General features: G+C 48.4%; 2 protein-coding genes across 6 annotated transcripts; both read right to left on the bottom strand.

Annotated features, from left to right (window-relative positions):
- Nucleotides 1–395: 395 nt before the first annotated feature.
- ak8 (adenylate kinase 8) lies at nucleotides 396–8,956 on the bottom strand. 3 transcript variants are annotated; one of them, XM_053421539.1, is made up of 15 exons: nucleotides 8,748–8,956; nucleotides 8,489–8,574; nucleotides 8,200–8,284; nucleotides 7,749–7,798; nucleotides 7,287–7,370; nucleotides 7,117–7,176; nucleotides 4,821–4,902; nucleotides 4,667–4,738; nucleotides 4,267–4,467; nucleotides 1,914–2,036; nucleotides 1,722–1,811; nucleotides 1,470–1,608; nucleotides 1,177–1,257; nucleotides 915–1,044; nucleotides 396–605 (listed from the first exon to the last, which is right to left on the bottom strand). In XM_053421539.1, the coding sequence occupies exons 2-15, from the start codon at nucleotides 8,567–8,569 to the stop codon at nucleotides 516–518; spliced, it is 1,368 nt and encodes a 455-aa protein (XP_053277514.1). In that variant the 5' UTR covers nucleotides 8,570–8,574; nucleotides 8,748–8,956; the 3' UTR covers nucleotides 396–515. The 3 variants fall into 3 exon arrangements, with proteins under 3 accessions (XP_053277514.1, XP_053277515.1, XP_053277516.1); XM_053421540.1 differs by having other exon boundaries at nucleotides 398–605; nucleotides 7,117–7,173; XM_053421541.1 differs by having other exon boundaries at nucleotides 450–545.
- A 355-nt stretch (nucleotides 8,957–9,311) lies between these two features.
- Nucleotides 9,312–24,104, bottom strand: tsc1a (TSC complex subunit 1a). Of its 3 annotated transcripts, none has more exons than XM_053421509.1 (22): nucleotides 24,048–24,104; nucleotides 23,156–23,273; nucleotides 22,980–23,083; nucleotides 22,757–22,909; nucleotides 22,515–22,659; nucleotides 22,263–22,417; nucleotides 19,690–19,763; nucleotides 17,897–18,093; nucleotides 17,752–17,804; nucleotides 17,531–17,642; nucleotides 17,350–17,438; nucleotides 17,173–17,272; nucleotides 16,474–16,697; nucleotides 16,090–16,241; nucleotides 15,685–15,755; nucleotides 15,207–15,373; nucleotides 14,818–15,000; nucleotides 14,558–14,668; nucleotides 13,598–13,720; nucleotides 12,886–13,073; nucleotides 12,475–12,609; nucleotides 9,312–12,143 (listed from the first exon to the last, which is right to left on the bottom strand). In XM_053421509.1, the coding sequence occupies exons 2-22, from the start codon at nucleotides 23,262–23,264 to the stop codon at nucleotides 11,639–11,641; spliced, it is 3,150 nt and encodes a 1,049-aa protein (XP_053277484.1). In that variant the 5' UTR covers nucleotides 23,265–23,273; nucleotides 24,048–24,104; the 3' UTR covers nucleotides 9,312–11,638. The 3 variants fall into 3 exon arrangements, with proteins under 3 accessions (XP_053277484.1, XP_053277485.1, XP_053277486.1); XM_053421510.1 differs by having other exon boundaries at nucleotides 15,712–15,755; XM_053421511.1 differs by having other exon boundaries at nucleotides 22,515–22,655; nucleotides 23,190–23,273; nucleotides 24,048–24,101.
- Nucleotides 24,105–24,532: the final 428 nt, after the last annotated feature.

Below are 24,532 nucleotides of genomic sequence, written 5' to 3'. Positions count from 1 at the left end.
TGTCGGCTGCAGACGCTCGTCTCATCAGTGAGATCACTGCTCATGTGGGTGAGAAGACTCCAGATCCACTACCGTTTATTCTGTTTTACAACAACCAACAACATTACATATGTGACCCGGGTGAGTCCGGGTGAGTCAGGGTGAATCCAGGTGAGTCCAGGTGAGTCCAGGTGAGTCCAGGTGAGTCCGGGTGAGTCTCGGCGAATCCAGGTGAGTCCAGGTGAGTCCAGGTGAGTCATGGTAAGTCCAGGTGAGTCCGGGTGAGTCCGGGTGAGTCTCGGCGAATCCAGGTGAGTCCAGGTGAGTCCGGGTGAGTCCAGGTGAGTCCAGGTGAGTCCGGGTGAGTCCAGGTGAGTCCAGGTGAGTCCGGGTGAGTCAGGGTGAGTCTCGGCGAATCCAGGTGAGTCCAGGTGAGTCCGGGTGAGTCCGGGTGAGTCAGGGTGAGTCTCGGCGAATCCAGGTGAGTCCAGGTGAGTCCAGGTGAGTCCGGGTGAGTCAGGGTGAGTCCAGGTGAGTCAGACAGAATTTAATCTGCTCTCCAGAGCCTCAAACACAGAGTGAGGATCCTGATCAGCATCAATGAGAACCATATCTGGATAGACAGACTGACACACACACACACACACACACACACACACACACACACACACACACACACACACACACACACACACACACACACACACACACACACAGTATTAAAGTGTGTGTGGCTCTCGGCCTCAGTAACGAATGACAAGATTCTTTCTTTGAAGTTTAGATTCTAGAGAATGTAATTAATACTTTACACAGTAATGATGTATAATGCCTATTTCCCCTATTAATCAGATATGTTCACTTTTACGACGCTAAACACCCGAGCCACAACTCATCCGTGAGGTCACTGATACACCTGTAATGTGTGTGTGGGGTACCTGCAGGGCAGCAGTGTGTGTCCTGCACTGGTTCAGAGTGTGTGTCACAGTGGGAGTTCTGTCCTCTGGTCTGGTCTCCAGTCGGTTCTGGATCTCAGAGCTCAGAGCCGGTCGAGTCACAGCGTGGAACCTGCAGGAGAAAGATGCAGTCAGATTCCTGGACCTGGACCTGGACCTGGATCAGGTTCAGGGTCAGGATCAGGGTCCTGGTCCTGGATGAAGATCAGACTCAGGGTCCTGGTCTTGCTCTGGTTGGACTGACCTCTCTCCGCTCACTGGGTCAGTCGCTCTCAGACTGATTCTCTCCACACAGACGTCGTCCGTCAGCTCCAGGAAGAAGACCCTGAGGGGGGGGGATGACATCATCATTCATCAGCTGGTGGACCCGGACGAGTCAGTGACTGTGATTGGTCCGTTTGTTCTCCAGAGGGAAGAAGGAGTCTCATCAAACTGTCCGACCTCAGTCTGAGCGCAGGATATGTAATATATAGATACTGCTGGTAGTATGACTAGTATGAGTAGATGTACATGCAGTACATGCAGTACATGCAGTACCTGTTGGGCTGGTGCTGGGTCTCCTGCAGCCTCAGCGCCCCCTGCAGGTCTCGGGGGAACCCGTGCAGGATCCAGCCTCTGCGCGGGTCTACTTGGCTCAGATGTCGCTGCAGAACCTGCAGCACCAGGTCGTCTGGAGCTGCAGCGACAGTCAGTCAACACAGTCACAGTGTGTGTGTGTGTGTGTGTGTGTGTGTGTGTGTGTGTGTGTGTGTGTGTGTGTGTGTGTGTGTGTGTGTGTGTGTGTGTTACCTGGTTGTTCATCATCCAGATATGATTGAATCTTTTCTCCAAGGCTTGAACCATCAGCTGCTGCGGAGCTGATGAGCTGATCACAACACACTGAGAGAGAGGAGATGATGGGAATGTGTGTGTGTGTCAAGTGTGTGTGTGTGTGTGTGTGTGTGTGTGTGTGTGTGTGTGTGTGTGTGTGTGTGTGTGTACCATCAAGCATCTTGTATTTCTCTGCCAGCAGTCTGGCCTGCTGACTCTTCCCCGACCCAGGTGGACCCAGCAGGAGGATTCTAGGAGTTCTGGAGCGATGTCGAGTCCGTACAAAAGCCAGCACTGAGAAAAACGCACACACAAACACACAAACACACAAACACACAGAGTTCAGTCATTTAGAGAAAACACCAGCGTCAGTGAGAAATTTACAAATGACTGAAGCTGTTTACCAGAATATTATCATATTTTGGAGTCAAACGTACGTGTGTCAAACTCAAATTGTGAGTGTGTGTCAGTCTCAGTGTGAGTCAGTGTGAGTCAGTGTGAGTCAGTGTGAGTCAGTCTCACTATGAGTCAGTGTGAGTCAGTGTGTCCCCCAAATGGAGTTGTGCTCTCTGCCCACTGCACATTGTCCCCCTCTGTCTTTTGACTTCATGCTGTGACAGTTACAGACGATCTCTCCCGTCCACCAGGTCCTTTGGGAGATGTCTTGGAGGAATTAGTTGTCCTCCTCTCAAACTTCCCAGAAAATGTCCCTCTACTTGTCCCTCTGGCTGTCTTCAACATCCAGAGGGACAAGTCATCTGTCCTCTTTCTTTACCTTCTTCCTTTGCTCTCTCGCTCAATCCTTCCAGAAGCTGCTCTACCTCTAACCTCACTGTCACCACGCTTCATGTCTCTGACCACTTTCTCTATGAGTCTCTCAAACTGAAGACCACATCAACAGACCCTGGACCTGTCCGTCCCAACGTCCACTCCCTCTCTCACTCCTCTCTGACCTCCTCTCTGACCTCCTCTCTCACTCCTCTCTGACCTCCTCTCTCACTCCTCTCTGACCTCCTCTCTGACCTCCTCTCTCACTCCTCTCTGACCTCCTCTCTGACCTCCTCTCTCACTCCTCTCTGACCTCCTCTCTCACTCCTCTCTGACCTCCTCTCTGACCTCCTCTCTGACCTCCTCTCTCACTCCTCTCTGACCTCCTCTCTGACCTCCTCTCTCACTCCTCTCTCACTCCTCTCTGACCTCCTCTCTGACCTCCTCTCTCACTCCTCTCTCACTCCTCTCTCACTCCTCTCTGACCTCCTCTCTGACCTACTCTCTGACCTCCTCTCTGACCTCCTCTCTCACTCCTCTCTCACTCCTCTCTCACTCCTCTCTGACCTCCTCTCTCACTCCTCTCTCCCTCCTCTCTCACTCCTCTCTGACCTCCTCTCTCACTCCTCTCTCACTCCTCTCTCACTCCTCTCTGACCTCCTCTCTGACCTCCTCTCTGACCTCCTCTCTCTCACCTTTTGACCCCCCCAGTCCCCCCCCCCTTCTACCAAACCACTTTGTCAACTACTTTACAAAAAAGTCAGATGACCTACTCTCCTCATTTTCTAATCCACCTTCTGTAACTGCATATCAATCATCTTCATCTTCATCTTCTTCACTTTCCTCTTTCACCCCCGTCTGCCAATCGAGGTCTTACCTTGGTGACCCCCGCCCCCCCGACCACCTGCCCCCCTCTCATCCAGTCTATCACTCCTGACCTTCTTCCTTTTCTCACCCATCTTATCAACACTTCCCTGTCCACAGGCTGTTTGATGATGATGATGATGATGATGATGATGATGGATACTTTATTAATCCCGTGGGAAATTCAGATCATCCAGTATCTTGTACACTTAACACATCACTGACATACATACATAAATCACATAAATCACACACAGAACATATTTTCAGATACAGGAATGGAATGATGTGATTGTGTCAGTGTCCAGTAGGAACGTGTTCTTGTGCTGCTGGAGTGGAAAGTACAATAAAATATATATCTATAAAAACAGCAGAAAAATATATATATAAATATATAAGAATATGTAATGATAAAGTCCGTGCATGGGGCTAGTATAGCCAGTAAAGGGATGGACAGTGGGTTGGTATATAATAACTCTATCCTATAGACCCCCCCCCCCCCCCGACCTATCTCTCTTCTTCTCTTTCTTTCCACAGCTCTGAGCGAGCGATCTTTAATCAACTCTCCTCCCAGCTCCACCAGAACAACCTTCTTGACCCTCACTGGTCTGGTTCCACTCAACTGAGACTGTCCTCCTTGTCCCTGAGCAGCTTCACACTCAGACTACTGCGCCCCCCCCCCCCCCCCCCCCCCGATTCATTGTTTATTGCACTTATTGTGAGTCGCTTGGGATAAAAGCTTCAGCTCAATGAAACGTAACGTCAGCCTGTGATTGGTTGTTTTGTGAGTCTGAACCTTGTTGGTAGACGTCAGCCTGTGATTGGTTGTTTTGTGAGTCTGAACCTTGTTGGTAGACGTCAGCGTGTGATTGGTTGTTTTGTGAGTCTGAACCTTGTTGGTAGACGTCAGCGTGTGGTTGGTCACTGTTGATGATCTTCAGGACGTGCTGATAGGCCGATCTAAGACCTGTGACCTCGCCACGGAAACGCTGCAGTTCAGCTAGGTGCTGCGCCTCTGATTGGCCCCGCCCCTTCTCCAGACGCTGGGCGATGATGTCATTGGCCTGCCAGATGAAAGTCTGATGGTACACGTCTGCAGGAAGTGATGTCATATATAAGATATATATATATATATATTGAGACATCCACAGATGTGTCTCATGTTCCACAATCTAGAGAGCCAGGTGCATTGTGGGCCAGAGAAGTGTGTGCAGAGCTCACAAATGTAACTCCGTCACACAGCATGTAACCGCACAAACACACACATACACACAAACATTACACTGACTCACCTCCTGTCAGTGGGTCGACCAGCTTCCCCTCCCTCCTCTCCAACAACACATCATCAGAAGCCTCTAGTATCACTGACACACACACACACAGACAGTGTGTTTCAGTGACTGTATAAACTGTACAAATAGTGCAATTGTGTATTTGTATTCTCACCAACGTGTTCAGGGACGACTCCGGCCTGTTGAAGAGTCAGAGCCTGAAGACGGGTCTGAGGGAATCCCTCCAGAACCCAGCCCTGTAACACACACACACACACACACACACACACACACACACACACACACACACACACGATGTGATATTAAATCTGAATAGATTCTGTGTGAAACAAGCGATTCCCTCAGTGCTGCCTGACAGGCTGAAGACAGACGACACTGTGTAGGACTGTCAGAGTGTGTGTCTGAGTGTCATTGTGTTGTTTACTCTGAGATGTTTTTTGTCGACTGAACACAGACACATGATCAGCTTCACATCAATGTTGAACTTTCTCTCTGTGTTCCCGGCTGTTTGTCAGGGAGCAGAGTTCACAGGTGTGTGTAGCACCAACTCAGACTCACACTGTCTCACTGTTCACATCAAAGATTGAGACCTGGTCTTTGAATACAGTCCCTGATCATATTTATATACAGTCACTGAAAGTGAGACATGTGGAGTAATTGATGTAACAGTAGGGAGGCGGGGAGCTGTCAATCATCGGCCCCCCCGACACAGAGACGATGAAGACATCACACACACAATCTCTGGTGTGTGTTTGTGATGAGTTTAGCCTGCAGCCAAAAACCAACATTAACAGATCAAAGTAGCTGCTAAACTCAAACACACTAACACTCACATACACACTCACACACACACACACTTTTCTTGTTGGAACAAACTAAAATGTTCAACAGAAATGAATTCAGATTCAGATGCAGATTTCATGGTCAGAGAACCGAGAGGAACCTCAGCAGCAGAGAACCAACAGAACATGATGGAAACACATTGACCAGTATTGACCTCAAAGGGCCACAGGCTGGATCTTTACACTAGAAGCATAGAACCCTGAGACTCTACTGACAAACACAGCTCAGAACAAACCATAGAACTTCTGCAATCATCAGAAAAAGTGAATAGTGTGTGTGTTCCACCTAGAACCTCTAGAGCAGAGACCACTCCTCCTCAACTACAAAACACTTAGAACCTCCCAAAGGTCCTTTAAGATGTCCTAGAGGACTCTACAGAACCTTATGACCTCCAGAGAACCCTCAAGAACCTTCCTAGTGACTGTGTGGAGCCAGTGGTGAAGACAGTAAACCAGCAATCTGTGTTGATCTTGGTTATTGGAGGAAAAGGTGACTCAGCAGAAACATGAGGTTATTTTGTTAAAAGCAGGTAAACTCACTAAAAGGTGATTGGAGGAGTTTGTCTCTCACCTCGCTGTCTGTCAAACTAGTGCGTCCACCCGGGTGTCATGTTTCCATCACTGCCAATCAGAACCAATTAAAACCTGTCTACTGCAGAGTCATGTGACCCCTGGTTTCTGTTCCCATTAGAGGCAGAACACTGATGTTAGTGAGTCTCTACATGACACCCATGGTGGGGACCATGTGTGTGTTTTCTTGTCTCACAGCAGAGCAGAGGGCAGCTGTTCACTTAGCTTCAGTTTGTGTTGTTGTTGTGTTGTGTTGTTGTGTTGGCTCATTCTCTCTAAGTGATCAGAGAGCAGCTCTCGTGTCCTAATCAACGCTGACAGGAAACAGGATGTGATGCTAATGAGGAGCAGCAGAGAGGACGACAACACGCGTCATGTGTCAGACACGCGTCGCCTTGATCACACGCTCTCTGGGGACACGCACCAGCACGCTGCTCGGCCTGCTGGGAATTGTAGTACAACATAGAAGTAACGAGAGCGCTAATTATTATCATCACAGCAGGAGAGAGAGAGAGAGAGAGAGAGAGAGAGAGAGAGACAGAGAGAGAGGTGGAGACAGACAAAGAGAGGGTGAGGTGGAGAGACAGACATAGGGAGAGAGAGAGACACAGAGAGAGGTGGAGATTGGTGGAGAGAGACAGAGACAGAGGGAGAGAGAGAGACAGAGGGAGAGAGAGAGAGAGACAGAGGGAGAGAGAGAGAGAGACAGAGGTGGCGAGACAGACAGAGAGATAGAGAGAGACAGAGGTGGAGAGACAGACAGAGGGAGAGAGAGAGAGAGACACAGAGAGAGAGAGAGGTGGAGAGAGACAGAGAGAGGAGGAGGGTGAGGTGGAGAGACAGACAGAAAGAGACAGAGAGAGAGGGAGAGAGAGAGAGAAACGTTGAAACATGTTATTACTTTTCTAACATCAGCGTTCAGTGGACGACTCAGTCAGAGATCATTGTTTCTATGAAACCTTCATCACTCAGAGCAGCAGGGGGCGCTGCTGCTCTGACTCATGTGTGGCAGCAGGGGGCGCTGCTGCTCTGACTCACCCTGTTGAAACAGTCGACCTCTCTCAGTCTCTGATGAACACGCTGCTCCACAGGAAGCTGCTGAACACAACATGGTGACATCACTGAGGACATCCTCAAAGGCCAGACTACTGTTTGTCTTACTGTGTGTGTGTGTGTGTGTGTGTGTGTGTGTGTGTGTACTGTTGTGCCTGTGTGCTCAGCTCTGATTGGTCCTTCAATAAACTCTCGGGGGTCACATGAACAGCTCTCAGCTCAGCGCTCAGCTTCGATGCCTGAAGGACGACAAAGAAGAAGAAGACGTCATGTATAACACGCTATCTACATGTTAAAGGTCACATGACACATCCCCTGCTGTGTGAACGGCTCGTCAGCCGTCAGGACGACACTTAGAACAACCCGTTAACACAATCAGGTGAAGTGTCCCACCTCTCCTACACACGCTGGAAGTGGTTGACCAATCACAACAGAGTCGAGCAGCTGACCAATCAGAGCAGCCGGGGCTTTATTAGGAAGGGGGTCTTAAAGAGACAGGAGCTAAAACCAAGACAGGTCTGAGGGAAGTGTTTCTGAACGTGAGAGCATAAAAAACATTTTACAGTAATAACACAAACTAAAACAACATGTGAGATATAAAGTTATTTTAAACTCACCACAGTGTGTTTCCCTACAGCCGGAGGGCCGAGCACCATGATCCTGGGAACTGACACAGACACAGTTTAGCAGCTGAGCTCAGCTCCACAGCACAGGAGCCATGTTTACGTTATCCACACTCGGAGGTCGGTTATTCCGAGTTGTAATGGAACGCAGCATTATCACAGGACACAGAACACGTCTCCACTTCCTCTGGAGGCCTCAGTATCTCAGTATCTCAGTATCTCAGTATCTCAGGACTTCACTTCAGGGAGGCGTCAGTTCGTTCATCTTTAACTACAGTGTGTGGATGTGAGGAGTGTTTACAGCAGAGTTACAGCTCCCTCTAGTGACAGAAATGCTTCATTCACGACCCGTCACAAACTGATGTGTCACTCATCACAGAGTTACCATAATTCATCACACTCATGACCTCATGACCTCATGACCGATGATCAGCTGACGTCTTACTGTTCAAGCTGCTCCTCTGAAGAACTGAGATCAGGTAAGAGACCGGATCATCAGGCTGCTCAGTCAACACACTGGACACCAAGCTCTGTAACACACACAGACACACACACAGACACATACAAATACACACACACACAGACACACACATACACAGACAGAGACACACACACAGACAGACACACATACACCCACAAACACCCACAGACACACACAGACAGAGACAGACACACACAGATGACAGTGTGTTCCACAGACCACATGAAGGTGATGTCAGTTCCAGGTTCTTTACCTGCAGCAGGTGGAAGACGCCATGTTTGTCGGCATAAACCGACATGTGAGGAGGAATCAGAGGCTTCACCATCTTCTCCATGTCTCCTGCAGATACACCACGAAGGCTCCATGAACACATCACACACAGACATGACGTCACACAGCAGTGACGTCACAGAGTTCCTATCAGGTTATTAAACTATGTGTGAAGCCTGTCACGTGACCTAAAGCTGAACACTGCAGAACCTTCGTCATTAGGTTTTATTAGTGACTCTCACCTGAGCAGCTGAGGTCACTTCCTGTTAGTCAGTCAGATGGTTCACACTAACTCAACCAGCTTCAAACACTGGATCAAAGTAGCACGAGAGCAACAGACGGTCACTGACGGTCACTGACGTCACAGACGGTGGCTCTGGAGCGTCTGCTCGTTGCTAAGGTACCACATCATCACAGCGCGTCAGGGGCGGGACTGTAGCCGTCTCATTCCCCCCCCCGAGCAGCGGAGGCTCCACCTATGGCTCCACCGGGCGGATGCTTCCGGGTCCCGAAATGTCCCAGGATTCATTGCGCTTCAAAGGGGATTTTCAAAGACAAAATGGAGGAAAAAAGTCGGCTGCTTTCCAACCATAGATATATGTAAAGGCCTTTATATATCTATATATAAAGGCCTTTATATATATATCTATGGTTCCAACAATCAATTTGACTGAGGAACCTTCTGAAGTCAGAGAACACAAGTATAAAGTATTTCATTATAGAATCATTTAGAATTCTCTGAAGGATGAGGGAAGTCACATGTTCAGAATCCGTCAGTCATCCACAGAGTTCAGTGGAGACGCTGGTTATGAATAAATCTTTATTTTAGTGTTCACAGTTTCATATTTGTCAATTCGAGCTGGTGATCACACAGAACAGCGCCCCCTGTGTTTCTCAGGTGAAAACAACACTGAAGAAAAAGAAAGAATCAGATAATTCATTCGTTTGTCATCATGAGATGAAGTCAGCCTTTACTTTGAAGGACCAGTTTCACTTCTCTTTGCTTGTGATGGTGAAGATCTGGTCACATGTTCACATTAGATGAAGGAGACCAAGGTTCAAACATGTTCAGATGTGACACCTGATAAGTCAACATCACACAGAATGAGAAAAACAGTGCAGCTTCACAGTATCTGAGACGGCTAGCCTAGCTTAGCATAAAGGCTGGAAGCAGCAGCTCAGCTGGAATGAACACGTCCTGCACCTGAAGTGAACCTGAGCTGCCAGTTTCCTCTTCTGGCTGTAAATGATGCTGGATATGAAGAAGTGTTATTGATTCATTATGGTCCAGCAGAGAGCGAGTGACTCCGCCTCTCTGCAGCAGGTGACAGGTGGGATCACTTTGAGAAACACCTGCTGGAGGTGGTGATCAACTTTTTCCCTTTTCTGTTTAACACACACACACACACGTGGATAAAGAGAATCAAGCAGAGTTTGTATTGCATCAGTTCACCTGCAGCTGAGTCTCCCACAGACTGACAGCAGAAGTGTCTTTCAAAATAAACCTCGAACCAGTTTGTTCAACATCCAGACCAGAAGTTTAAAAATGAATAACGACGCCTCAATCACACGGGCGCTGCTGTTTTTATCCATTTTAACTTTTAATTATGTTTATGAAGGTCTGCTGCTACATCTGTAAATAAGAAATACTATAACAGACCAAGAATAGAACCCTGAGGAACCCCATGATCAACTGTGGACAGTGTTATAAGTGAGCATGAAACTAACAAATCATATTTCAGATGCTGCAGCTTGTTTGGACTAAAGCAGGCCTGATGTTTTCATCATTATTGAAGTTATTTGTGTGTTTGCACACTGGACAAAATGAACCCAGACATGTGTTGTTCTGCTTCAGTGTGAACAGGATCATTCAGCCTGTGAACCACATGGTCCTCACTGATCTTCATCAGCTCTGTATTCCAGAGACGCAAATAAAACACGAAGACCTTTGGTCAGTTTCCACTGAGAAGTGTTTCTGAGGCACAAACACTGTGAACACGCCTGCTGTTAAACCACATGCACCTTTGTCTACACAGCACATCATGGCTGTGCTAATGATGCTGTCTCTGTTAAGTAGCTAGCTGGGGCATGTCTGCTGAGGTTCAGATTCAAACCGACCAGAGGAGGAGAGGTAACAGTCACTGGAGCAGCTCAGCGTCAGTCCAGACAGGAAGTCAAACCTGATTCGTGGAAACGTGTGATGATGTTTGTTTCCCTGAAATGTATAACCACTAGTTTTGGTGTAAAGAGGTTGATAGTGTTTTGATGCTGCAGCTGCAGAGAAGAAGATCTGATGTTTGGGACAGGAAGGCAGGTTCATGTTGCAGATGAAGCTGGATCATTATCACAGCTCCTGTTTTCTTCATTCAAACAAACCTCCACTTTCTTCCCTTGTTTTTGGATTAATTAATTGTTTCCTGACGACAAAAACAAAACTCTAAAGATCCGACGTTCAGACTCAGGAAAGTCACGATGACTGCACAGCTATCAGAGCGTGAGCAAGTTCATTCACAAGTCAATGTGCTGAGGGGAAATATCAGCACGACTCTGTTCGCTGAGAGACTTTTAACATCCGATTAGTCACATGACTGATGTGATCGGCTCTGTTGTATTTATCAGCTGTGACTGCTTTTTAGTTTTTAAGATTTCACAGTTCAATTTAATGTCTCTTTATAACTCGTTTTATATCTTGACACAATTCTGGATATATTCTTACATCGAAGTAAATTATTCTTTCGTCATACACGTTTTGTTAACATTAACTTATTTCTTTATTCTTCTGTTAAATTAACATCCATCAACTTGCTCATTAATTAGTTTGAACTAAAAGCCACTTAGCTGACGAGCTCCTGTTGGCATTAGAACAAACTACAGTGTTGATTAAGTTTCTCTCTGATTTCTATCTTAGCTTCAGTTCTTTAGTTGGACTGAGATTTATAACATTTATCATTTCATAGAATCATTTGTGCTCTGGAGGTGAAACTCCGACTGATTCTCTTTAATCTCTGTCAGCTTATTGGCTGATTAGCATTCGAGCAGGAGAAGGTTGGGACGCACAGTGTTTTAAGGCAGATGTGAAAACAGACCAGTCAGCAGGTCAGCTGCTGATCTGAGGTCAGCCTCCGGTCCTCCCTCAGTACTCTGGCAGCGTCTCGTCGTAGTCCATGATGCTCAGCTCGTGTCTCCTCTGGCGAACAGCGAGGGTCAGGTCTGCGGGGGGGGCAGGACCTGGGGGGAGCGCCGCGGGTTTGAAGGCGGTGAAGCTGTGAGCTGTAGCCAGGCTTGGAGGCGTCATCTGAGGGTTCTCTGAGAGGAGGGTGGCCTCCTCCACTTCATGATCCAGAAGAAGGGTCTCCGACTGAACCTCCTCATCCTCCACCACCTCCTCCTCCTCCTCCTCCTCCTCCTCCGGGCTGCGATTGGTCGGTCCGAACAGCTGCCGCGCTCGCTGCTCCAGGAACGATCCCACGGCCAGGGGGGACTCGATGGGGGACAGGGAGAGGGGGGAGGAGGAGCAGGACGGGAGGTGCAGGGGGGAGGTGGACACCACTCCATTTATTATACCAACAGAAGAAGAGGAGGGGCGGGGCCTGAGGCTGCTCTGAGCAACAGGTAAAGCAACACTGCCGCCATTGGGCCTGAGGGAGAGAAAGATGACATCACACGACCTCCTCAGCTGTTATCATCTGACTGGTTTGATCCATAAATAATACAGTGAACCTCTGCTTGTGCTCTGTGATCTAATGTTAGCTGCTGTACACAGATCCTGAGTCAGCTGACACCAGCGTGTTTAGCATTGAGCCTCTGGACACGGAGGATAAACTGCAACATGAATTATTCCTCAGATTTGTGACAAACAGAAGAAAACTCATTTTAATGTAAACTCAACTTTCCGTCAAAGAAACCGGTGAAATGTAGATAAAGTCCTGACTCCTGCAGTGACATCACAGGATGACATCATCAGTTTACCTGCCGCAGACGTCCTGAGGGCGACTGTGAGTCTCCAGGTGGATCTGACTGTAGAGGTGAAGCATCTCCGTCTGCAGGCTCTGACTGACCCGCTGCAGAGCAAGGCAGCGGCTGTCACAGGCCGACAACTCCGCTCTGAGAGAGACACACACACACACACACACACACACACACTTGCTTATACTATATTATAGAATGATGTCTGATCCTATGTACGACTGTTGTTAATAACATGAACTAAACTTCTGAGTTTTGTTTACAGGTGAATCGTTCAGCGATCAGTGTAGAGCAGGCTGGTCAGGGCTGACTGGTTAAGGTTGATAGTTTAGTTAACTGGTTATGGTTAACTGGTTAAGGTGGATTGGTTTAGTTAACTGGTTATGGTTAACTGGTTAAGGTTAGGAATCTGACCTGTTCTGGGCCTTGGTGTCCTCCAGGAGTTTCTTCTGATCCTGGATCAACTGATCTTTCCTGGTCAGCTGGTTCTCAAGCTCCAGGATCCTGTGATTGGCTGCCTCCAGCTTCTGTCTCTGCTGGACATCACTGTCCCTCAGACGCTGGCACTCTTTACCCACACTGCACTGCAGCATGGACGCCTCCTGCACACACACATGATAATCAGGCGCAAAGAGAGAAATAAGATTAATTCACTGATAAATTTAAAAAAAAGTTCCAGAACCCGACATGAACTTGTTTTCTTTAGTGAAACATTTCACCAAAGAAATATAGTGATATATGATTTGATTACTATATCTTGTCAATGTAATGTTAGGTTTAGGCTGCAGGTGTGTGTGTGTGTGTGTGTGTAGAGCTGCTTCCTGACATGAACTCCTCTGGAGGACGTGGAGGTGTCAGGGCTAAGACCTCCTCCTCCTGACCTTCTGGTTTAAAGTCTGAATGGATCCAGAAGAAGTGTCTGGAAACGACCTCAGTGTGGGCGTCTCTATCTTTAGTTATCAGGCCAATTATGGCTCAAAATCATCTTTGAGAGAAAATGTTCATGGTCCTCACAAAGTCAAAGTAAGGTTAGAGTAAGGGGCTGGGGAACCCATTATGTCAGTGAGTATCCCCCCAACTATAGAGAGGTGTGTGTGTGTGTGTGTGTGTGTGTGTGTTGTCGTACGGTCAAACGGCTGGCCCCTCCTCCCTCCAGCTGATTGGTCAGAGCTCTGTTAGTTTCTCTGAGGAGGACGAGTTGCTGGTTCATCAAGAAGATTTGCTGCTGCAACTGTTCACTGCTGCTCAGCTGCAGAGAAACATCCAGACACAGCATCACTCACACAGGACCACGGGTCAGGGCCACCATCTTCATCATCTTCATCACCAGCATCACTATGATCATCTTCTTCATTCTTTGTCTGATTGGATGACACATCAAGCTGGGAACAACCTGCTCTACCTCTAACCTCACTGTCACCTTCATGTCCCCGAGCACCTCCTCTCTCAAACTGAAGACCACGTCCACAGACTCTGGACCTGTCCGTCTCCCTCCTCTCTCCCTCCTCTCTCCCTCCCTCCTCTCTCCCTCCTCTCTCCCTCCTCTCTGAACTCCTCTCTCTCACTCCTCTCTCCTCTCTCTCACTCCTCTCTCTCTCAACTCCTCTCTGAACTCCTCTCTGACCTCCTCTCTCCCTCCTCTCTCACTCCTCCCTCACTCCTCACTCCCTCTCTCACTCCCTCTCTCACTCCCTCTCTCTCTCAATCCTCTCTCACTCCTCTCTCACTCCTCTCTCACTCCTCTCTCACTCCCTCTCTCACTCCCTCTCTCTCTCACTCCTCTCTGAACTCCTCTCTCAATCCTCTCACACTCCCTCTCTCCTCTGTCTTATCTCCCTTCATCTGACTCGTTCTCACCCATGCATCCTAACTCTTCCACAGACACTCTCCTTTCTATTCTGTCCTCCTCTCTTGACTCTCTGTCCTCTTACTTCACACCAGGTCCACATGTCCTCTCCTCTTTCTCTGCCTCTGCAGCCAAACGCTCTTTTTACAAAACTAGAATTCAATCCTCATTTTCTAACCCCAAAAAACTCTTCTCCATCTTTTCCGACCTCCTTGACCGGGCCAATCACATGCTCCTCACCTTGAGTGACAGCTGGGTCAGCTGATGCTCAGAGTTGTTGGCCTTGTTATTGGCACTCTGAAGCTCCGCCTCCACAATTGTCAGCCTGCTCTGACACTCCTGAAGGTCGCTCTGAAACAGCCAATCACAACACGGTTGTTGTGTGTGTGTGTCAAAGTGTATTAATCAGTGTGTGAGTTAGTGAATATTAATGTGTGTGTCAGTGTGTATTAATTTGTGTGTGTAAGTGGTTATTAGGGTGTGTGTGTGTCAGTGTGTACCTGCAGCCTCTGGTTGTGTGTCTGCTCGTCCTGTTGCTGCAGCAGCAGTTGTTGGATCTGTGTGTTCAGCTGGTTGGTGTGTTCGTGTGTGTCCTGCTGCAGTTGTGTGTAACGTCTCTGTTCTTCCTCAAGACTCAACTTCATAGAACGAATCTCCTCGTCCTGAACGCCCAACTGAGCCCTCTATACACACACACACACACACACACACACACACACACACACACACACACACACACACACACACACACACACACACACACACACACACACACACACACACACACACACACACACACACACACACACACACACACTTAATGTCCATTCTGTAATGCACCTTGACGCTGGCTGCCACCAGCCAATCAGTGTAGAGCATGCTGTGTCACCATGGCGCTGCTCTGCTCCTCCAGGGCGGTGGAGCTGATGACTCGCCGCAGCAGGCGCCGGTTCCTGATGGCGTGCTGCTGCCGCTTGAAACGTTCGTACTGAAGCTGACCGTGGATCAGCAACAACTGACTCCTCAGTGACTGAAGCTCCTCCCCCACGACCGCACCTGACACGTCACACAACACAAAGACCATCAATCCACACAGACCATGAAAACACACAACACACATACACAATAGACAGACATCAATGTGTTTTGCAGCCTGTGAATAACTGATCTATTCAGTCGAGACAGAGAACAGTTAGTCTGGTTAGTGCAGTTAGTAAAGTTAGTGTCTCTGTTCAATCGAGTAATGTCAAATTAAAAGAATATGTAACAACAGCAGAGACTGAATTATATCAAGGAGAAGAAGACTGAAAGCTTGGATCATCTGTGAATTAATATAACAAGCTGAGTCAGTGAGTTAATTCAGGTACCTTTGGTTTTCATGCTTTGCTGTTTACCTCCAAAATGACTTCGATCCACCGACCTACTGACTGCTGACAACCTGCAACACACACACACACACACACACACACACACACACACACACACACACACACACACACACACACACACACACACACACACACACACACACACACACACACACACACACACACACACACACACACACACACACACACACACACACTGAGGACACTCATTGACACTCACATTCCAGAGGGCCTAACCCTAACCACTCTAACCATGAAACCAAGTCTTAAACTCCAAACTGGCCACTGAAGAAGTGAGGACCTAAATGTCCTCCCTCATGAAAACAGGATCCAGAGGGAGGTCATGTGACAGGGCTCTTCCTGTGGGCGTGGTAACAGTCTCACCTGCTGCTCAGGCGTTCATGGGCGTCTCGTCCGTGGACGATCAGCTGGTCCAGAGCGTCCAGAGGGGAGACGGAGGTCTGATCCGGCTTCTTGTCCTCTCCCTCCACTCCTCCCCCCGTCTCCTGCTGACCTGCTGCTCTCTCCAGCACCTCCTACAGGTCACAACAGGATACACAAGAAGAACATATTTAATAGATTTGATTAGATTTGTTAATACAAAATAAAACGCATCCTCTGATAAATGTGGATTCATATGTGTGAAATTAGTGTTAAATTTAGGTTAAAAAAAATTAAAATAATAGAATTTATACAATCACATCAAGACTGACAGACAGAGAGCGACAGAGAGCGACAGACACAGACAGACAGATAGATAGAATTGACCTGAGTCTTCCTCCCGATGAAGAGTTGGGCGGCTCGAGGCAGAGCCAGCTCAAACAGGGGCTCGTATGGGAAGGCGGGACTCTGATCGAAGAGGCCTCCCTCCTCTGACCTGGTTGGTGGGGTGAAGCAGAGTGAGATGGAGGGGGGAGGACGGGGGAGGGAGGAGTCTGACTGGCCACAGCTGGGGGTAGAGGTGAGGAGGACGTGCTGAGGGGGGGTGGAGTCTTGAGAGAAACGAGACAGAAGCGTTTGATTTTCACTCATTTCTCCTCATCATCAGTTCAAAGAGTTTAAACATCACATGACTCCAACACACACACACACACACACACACACACACACACACACACACACACACACACACACACACACACACACACACACACACACACACACACACACACACACACACACACACACACACACACACACACACACACGAATGTGTCCATCATGAAGAACTGAGGCTCCTCCCACACAAGCACTGATGCTGTGGTTGCACCTGGTGCAGCCTCTGGATCTGAGACTTGTGTAAACTGGTTTGAAAACTCTCAGAGGTTCTCTTGCAGGTGAGTTAGTGTGGGCGGAGCCTGAGTCTGTTCCTAATAAAGTGCTCCCTCAGTTATGGCTCATATGTTTATGATGGGAATGTGGATGCAGGACGACATGATCAGCTGATCACATCGATCATCACCTCACCTCCGCTGCTGGTGATGACATCACTTTGAACTGTCTCCTCCTTGTCTGTGACTGGCTGACTGGCTGACCCATCCAGCTCTGCGATTGGCTGCTGCTTCACCTGCGAGGACAAAGACACAGATCCTTCACAATAAAGGTCGTCTGCTGTAAAGTACCGAGCCGTGGTCCTGAGCTCACCTGGTGGTGGTGAGGAGTCAGACCTGCGTCCTGGTTGGACCGGCTCAGTGATGTCCCAGGGACCGAGGGAGACGGAGGACATTCCACAGCTGGAGTCAAACAGATGAGTTTTAGTTTCACATTCAGAACGAAGTGATGAACATGTGACTGATCCTGACGATGATCTGATCCATCTTCTCACCTGAGAAGGATGCGGTTCTGATTGGTGGGTGGGTGGAGTCGGTGGCAGCAGGTTCAGGGGGGGGCGTCGACAAACCACAGTGAGAGGAGGGGCTCCATGTGACATCATCAGCCTGAACACAGAGACAATGGGTTCATCAGACACTCAGACTGCTGCAGTGCATGATGGGAAACATGTGGCCCTCCTATGATCATCAGCAAGGAGACAAAGAAGTCACTGACCTGTATGCAAGTGTCAAAGGTCAACTGAGGCAGAGCCGGACTCGTTGAGCTTCCTGTCAAAACACAGATCATCAAATAGATATTCAAATTACATATATATTTCTGCTCATTCAAAATCATGTATATGGAATTTGAATGAGCTCACCTGTGCTGCTGACGCCATCTATGCAGGTGAGGTCGAGCGGGGGGAGGGGGGAGGACAGAGGGGGGGGTCTGGGTGAGGGTGAGGAAGGGGGGTCTCTGAGGGAGGAGAAGCTGTCGTCCTCACACGACGACTCCAGAGGATCCAGAGACACTCTGGAGCACTCGATCACGATGTCATGGACTTCATAACACCTCCACCTGGGACACACGAGGCATGAAGACTTCTGTGATGTCATGTTAAGAGAACTTCTTCACCGGAGCGATCAATGAAACACCAGCGACCAAGACCTCGAATAGGAGCTGACTGATGCCCCCCCCTCCGTTGAGAATAAGAAACAGAAACTTGAGTTCTGCGGATGACACCAAGTTATACTTTCAATAAAGCCTGAACAAAGTAATCAATTAACTAAACTTCATGTTTCAAGGACATAAAAACCTGGATGAGCTGTAATGTTCTTATTAAACTCATATAAAACTGAGGTTCTGATACTTGACCCTAAACACGTTAGACACACATGATCTAATGATGAAGCTGCTCGAGACGACATCGTCTTGCTTCCAATGAAACATCAGGAACTTGGGAGGGATCTTTGATCCTGATTTGTCCTTTGATTCTGTCCTTAACGAGCTGATCGTACCTTATCACCACTAGAGCCCTGAGCTCCCAGAATCCAGGCTGTTGTCCCTAAAGTCTCTAGAGGAGGAGGAGGAGCCAGAGCTTCAGCATCCAGCTCCTCTCTGTGGAATCATCTCAGCTTCAGTTGTGGAGGCAGACTCCCTCTGTACGTTGAGGATTCAAACCTTCCTTTACGATAAAGCTTCTAGTCAGAGCCGGTCCAGGTTCATCTTAGACCTGATCTCAGTTCTGCTGCTATAGGTCTAGACCAGGGGTGTCCAACTCAAATAAACAGTGGGTTCAACGTTTATTGAAAACTTATTGAAAGAACCTTAGTGCACATATTGAACCTGGAACTAACAAGGCATATAGAGTATCGACGATGAAACAACATTAATTATGAAATAAATTAAATAAAAATTAGGGATGCACCGATATGGAAATTCTTGGCTGATAACGATGTTTAAAACAACAGCCGATAGCCGATACCGATGTTTGTTTATTTTGTTATATATATATATATATATTATGCCAATTTTTTCACAGTTGATATGGTTCCTTGGGGTCTTAATGAAATGTCTTTAACATATTTTGGTCAAAATACCACAAGGACCATTTAAAACCTTTTTAGCCAATGAGAGCCTGCTCTCCCACAGAACCCCCCAGCCATTGGTCTAGAATTGTCATGTGCCCCATCCTGACCTGTTCACTGACCCTCAGGAATTCTCAAAACTTATTTTGTATTGAGAACTCTGAAAACTCTGCCAGCGGGCCAGCTCTAATAGTAAATATATTTTATCATGCGGGCCAAAGATAATTCATTCGTGGGCCGTATGTGGCCCGCGGGCCTTGAGTTTGACATATGTGGTCTAGAAGGTCGGGTCACATGACACAAGGAGCGTCTCTTCCCAGCTTCTCCTTCCTCATGTTTCTCATGTTCAATCTTGTCTCTATCATTTTTCAAGACAGAAATTATTTGAAGGTGAATTGTTTACTACGTGCAGAGAACACATTTTATTGTCCAATGCTCAGTTGTTATATTCCACTGTAGGAGCGGTCCCTCATTAATATTACACAACACACTAATATCGCAGTAAAACAGGAAGTGACCAACATTAAAGACAACTACAAAAGACAAACAACAACAACAGACTAATAACAACAAAGAGAATACAGACCTGGACGGGTCCAGTTCATAGTCCTGAGTCCCTGTGACCAACTCAGGGTGAACCCTTACATGTTCCAACATCGGCTGTGAGAGAGAGAGAGAGAGAGAGAGAGAGAGAGAGAGAGAGAGAGAGAGAGAGAGAGAGAGAGAGAGAGAGAGAGAGAGAGAGAGAGAGAGAGGTACCTCAGGGTCAGTGCAGCAGCGTCAGAGACACTGGTGTTATCTGAGAAAAGCAACAGCTGCTTTCTACAGCTCATATTTCTGTGTGAGTGAGAAACGAGTGGAGCAGCTGCTCAGATCCTCGACTGACAGTTTCATCACAATCTGATTCAGATCATTAACATTAATCATTAATCAATAATCAACAGTGAGATGCAGCTTCTGCTCAGAGCTGTAAACAAGCTGTCAATCAGTGGGTTCACTTCACTCTGGATCTGCTCAGTCACTGACTGTGGCCCGCTCCACTGCTGTACACACTGCTTTCTACAGTGTGCTGGGGTCTGTAGTGGTCTGTAGTGGTCTGCAGTGGTCTGTAGTGGTCTGTTATGGTCTGTAGTGGTCTGCAGTGGTCTGTAGTGGTCTGTAGTGGTCTGTAGTGGTCTGTTGTGGTCTGTTGTGGTCTGTAGTGCTCTGTAGTGCTCTGTAGTGGTCTGTAGTGGTCTGTAGTGCTCTGTAGTGCTCTGTTATGGTCTGTAGTGGTCTGCAGTGGTCTGTAGTGGTCTGTAGTGGTCTGTAGTGGTCTGTTGTGGTCTGTAGTGGTCTGTAGTGGTCTGTAGTGGTCTGTAGTGGTCTGTAGTGCTCTGCAGTGCTCTGCAGTGCTCTGTAGTGCTCTGTAGTGGTCTGCAGTGCTCTGCAGTGGTCTGTAGTGATCTGTAGTGCTCTGCAGTGCTCTGCAGTGCTCTGTAGTGGTCTGCAGTGGTCTGTAGTGATCTGCAGTGGTCTGCAGTGGTCTGTAGTGGTCTGCAGTGGTCTGTAGTGATCTGCAGTGGTCTGCAGTGGTCTGTAGTGGTCTGCAGTGGTCTGTAGTGATCTGCAGTGGTCTGCAGTGGTCTGCAGTGGTCTGTAGTGCTCTGCAGTGCTCTGCAGTGCTCTGTAGTGGTCTGCAGTGGTCTGTAGTGCTCTGTAGTGCTCTGCAGTGGTTTGTAGTGCTCTGTAGTGCTCTGTAGTGGTCTGTAGTGGTCTGTAGTGCTCTGTAGTGGTCTGTAGTGCTCTGTAGTGCTCTGTAATGGTCTGTAGTGCTCTGTAGTGGTCTGTAGTGGTCTGTAGTGGTCTGTAATGGTCTGTAGTGCTCTGTAGTGGTCTGTAGTGGTCTGTAATGGTCTGTAGTGCTCTGTAGTGCTCTGCAGTGGTCTGTAGTGGTCTGCAGTGCTCTGTAGTGCTCTGCAGTGGTCTGTAGTGGTCTGTAGTAGTCTGTAGTGGTCTGTAGTGCTCTGCAGTGGTCTGTAGTGCTCTGTAGTGCTCTGCAGTGGTCTGCAGTGGTCTGTAGTGGTCTGTAGTGCTCTGTAGTGTTCTGCAGTGGTCTGTAGTGGTCTGTAGTGGTCTGTAGTGGTCTGTTGTGGTCTGTAGTGCTCTGTAGTGCTCTGTAGTGGTCTGTTATGGTCTGTAGTGGTCTGTAGTGCTCTGCAGTGCTCTATAGTGCTCTGTAGTGGTCTGCAGTGGTCTGTAGTGATCTGTAGTGCTCTGCAGTGCTCTGCAGTGCTCTGTAGTGCTCTGTAGTGCTCTGTAGTGGTCTGCAGTGGTCTGTAGTGATCTGCAGTGGTCTGCAGTGGTCTGTAGTGCTCTGTAGTGCTCTGCAGTGCTCTGCAGTGCTCTGTAGTGGTCTGCAGTGGTCTGTGCTCTGTAGTGCTCTGTAGTGGTCTGTAGTGGTCTGTAATGGTCTGTAATGGTCTGTAGTGCTCTGTAGTGCTCTGTAGTGGTCTGTAGTGGTCTGTAATGGTCTGTAGTGCTCTGTAGTGGTCTGTAGTGGTCTGTAGTGGTCTGTAATGGTCTGTAATGGTCTGTAGTGCTCTGTAGTGCTCTGTAGTGGTCTGTAGTGGTCTGCAGTGGTCTGTAGTGATCTGTAGTGGTCTGTAGTGGTCTGTAATGGTCTGTAGTGCTCTGTAGTGCTCTGCAGTGGTCTGTAGTGGTCTGCAGTGCTCTGTAGTGCTCTGCAGTGGTCTGTAGTGGTCTGTAGTAGTCTGTAGTGGTCTGTAGTGCTCTGTAGTGCTCTGTAGTGCTCTGCAGTGGTCTGCAGTGGTCTGCAGTGGTCTGTAGTGCTCTGCAGTGGTCTGTAGTGGTCTGTAGTGGTCTGTAGTGCTCTGTAGTGGCCTGTAGTAGTCTGTAGTGCTCTGTAGTGGCCTGTAGTAGTCTGTAGTGCTCTGCAGTGGTCTGTAGTGGTCTGTAGTGCTCTGTAGTGCTCTGCAGTGCTCTGCAGTGGCCTGTAGTAGTCTGTAGTGCTCTGTAGTGGTCTGTAGTGCTCTGTAGTGATCTGTAGTGGTCTGTAGTGCTCTGTAGTGCTCTGTAGTGGTCTGTAGTGGTCTGTAGTGGTCTGTAGTGCTCTGCAGTGGTCTGTAGTGGTCTGTAGTGGTCTGTTGGGTCACTGACCTTGACGATCTCCTGGAAGGTGTCCAGGTTCTCCTTCATGCTGTAGTGGAGCCTCAGGTAGGAGATGAAGTTACAGGGGAACATCCCGTACAGACGGTGGAACAGTGAGTACACACCTGCATGAAGGTGGACCAGGTGAACCACAGGTACATGACCTGCAGGAGGAGACCCCCAATCAGAGCGAACCACACACCCCACTGATCACATTCAGACTAGTGTGTGTGTGTGTTTGTGATAGTGTGCGTGTGTTACCAGGGTTTTTATAGCTCCAGGATGCGAGGCGTCCGAACACGTCGAAGAAGTCGTAGATGTGCTGTTTCCCGGCCTGAGGGATCATGGGTAACAGAGTGATGAGGACCAGGACTGCAGTGATGAGAACGGCCACATCGCTGTCTGTCTGAAAAACACAACAACACCACAATAAACAGCTGATCCACAACCCCTGATCCTCTGTACACACAGCTTATGTTCAGTGTGTATATCCGTGTGGTCACCTTGAGGTAGCGCAGCAGTGACGGCAGCAGGGGGGAGCGGCTGATGTGATGAACCCATGGCGGTTGCTTGCGGATCAGGTGACCCAGCAGAGTCAGAGCAGCCAATCTGGTTCCAGGTCTGTTCAGAGACTCGTGGAGCTTCTCCAGCAGCAGCTGAAATCAGTGAACACTGACGTCAGAGCAGCTCGACACAGCTGGAGAGTGACAGTGAGATGCTGCTGACCTTGTGGTGAAGTTCTCTGATGGTCGACAGGAGGAGAACCGCCTGAGGAGACGAGGAGTCGAGGTAATACTCCACCAGAGAGGAGAGAACCGCACCTCCTCTGTCTGGAAGGAGAAACTACAGGTCACATGACGAAGACAGACAGGAAGAGAATGTGTCTCTGCAGGTGGACTCACCTGAGCTCAGCTGCTGGTTGACTGTCGCCCTCACCTGCTCCGCCTCCTGCAGCTCTGAACTGTCCAATGAGAGCAGCAGCTCACTGATAGTCACCTGCTCCTTGGACATCGTCAACACCTGGAGACACAAAGGACGACGGTCTGTCCAGAACTGTGTTTCACTTTTTAAAGCTACAGCTCATCTCAGCACCAAAGACACACAAACATCATGACAGCTGCACAGAGTGAAGCCACATCTTCTGGATCGCCCCCTGGTGTCTGGTTGCAGTGTACGTCACAATCCTCCTCCATGTTAGCAGAGACTCGGCTCAAACCAAAGAATCTAAGGAGTCGTTAAATGAATGTTTGAAAAGATGTTTGTCATTTCAGTTCTTCTCTCTCCGAAGTTTGTTCAAGGTTCTGGTCAGTTATTGATGATATGAAAACAGGCTGAGACGTTTAAACCTTGTTTTTAAACTTGGAAACACTGTGACGACACGAGGGAGAACACGTCACAGCAGACGAGCCTCAGCTGCAGGATCTGCTTCTCCAGGAGCCTGTGACGTCAGACAACAGCTGCTCCGTGAACTAGGGGCAGATGAAGTTTCACCGAGTAGGAGGTCGGAAAGCTACGACATCCGAGTTGTCATGAACGCAGCATTAAGCTTAACAACGTGTCTGGCGTCACTGAAGCTAACTGTTAGCATCTTAGCCCCATCCTGCTGCTCTGACTCAGTTAGCTCACGGCTAAGCTAGCATGCTAACAGCCCGGCGCTGAGCTAACATGCTAACAGTGTTTAGCAGAGCCGCTGTTTCCTCTCCTGCGTCACTTCCGGCGCACAGACAGTTCCTGTATGTGAATAAACGAATAAAAAACGCGGTTAAACGTGAAACGGGTGAAAAAGTTCGTTACCTCGCGAAGAGTCGGTCCGAACAGGGCGCAGCCATGACACCAGGCCCCGCCCCCGGGAACCCGACACGCCTGCCAATCAAGCGCCACACGCCTTCAGGGACGGTGGTAAAAACGAGCTTCAACTGAGAGAACATCTGTTTACAGGTCTTTACTGTTCATGACTTATACTATTATAGATATTAATACTGAATCTGGTTCTGCCTCTCAGTGACTGCTGTCCCAGCCTAATCCTGAACCCTGGTACCAGACTGGACTGTGTCTGCTGGGGTCCACCCTGACCTCTATGGAGCCTGTTCTTGGTCTTTGATAAGAGATGCATATGTATGTATATATTATATATATACTAGAGGGTCCAGATGATCATATACATGTTAGTGTTTGTATGTGTGTGTGTGTCTGTGTGTGTGTGTGTGTGTGTGTGCGCTTGTCTTTCTACAGGTATGAGGCCAACTTTGGTTCGATAGCATCATTGAGAGGACATTTGG

This window comes from Pleuronectes platessa, chromosome 4 (genome assembly GCF_947347685.1).
Source record: "Pleuronectes platessa chromosome 4, fPlePla1.1, whole genome shotgun sequence".
Classification (NCBI taxonomy): Eukaryota; Metazoa; Chordata; class Actinopteri; order Pleuronectiformes; family Pleuronectidae; genus Pleuronectes; species Pleuronectes platessa.
This window is presented reverse-complemented; position numbering and strand designations above follow the sequence as displayed.

Bases quoted from the DNA above. Each gene is read 5' to 3' on its own strand.
- ak8 (XM_053421539.1), bottom strand. From the start codon at position 8,569: ATGGAGAAGATGGTGAAGCCTCTGATTCCTCCTCACATGTCGGTTTAT. The intron at 7,799-8,199 runs GTAAGACGTCAG...TGTCTGTGTCAG, and splicing joins TCAGAGGAGCAGCTTGAACA to TTCCCAGGATCATGGTGCTC. The intron at 7,177-7,286 runs GCACAACAGTAC...TGTTGTGTTCAG, and splicing joins AATCAGAGCTGAGCACACAG to CAGCTTCCTGTGGAGCAGCG.
- tsc1a (XM_053421509.1), bottom strand. From the start codon at position 23,264: ATGTCCAAGGAGCAGGTGACTATCAGTGAGCTGCTGCTCTCATTGGAC. The intron at 22,418-22,514 runs GTAACACACGCA...CTCCTCCTGCAG, and splicing joins CTGGAGCTATAAAAACCCTG to GTCATGTACCTGTGGTTCAC. The intron at 15,001-15,206 runs GTGACACAGCAT...GTGTGTGTATAG, and splicing joins AGGAGCAGAGCAGCGCCATG to AGGGCTCAGTTGGGCGTTCA.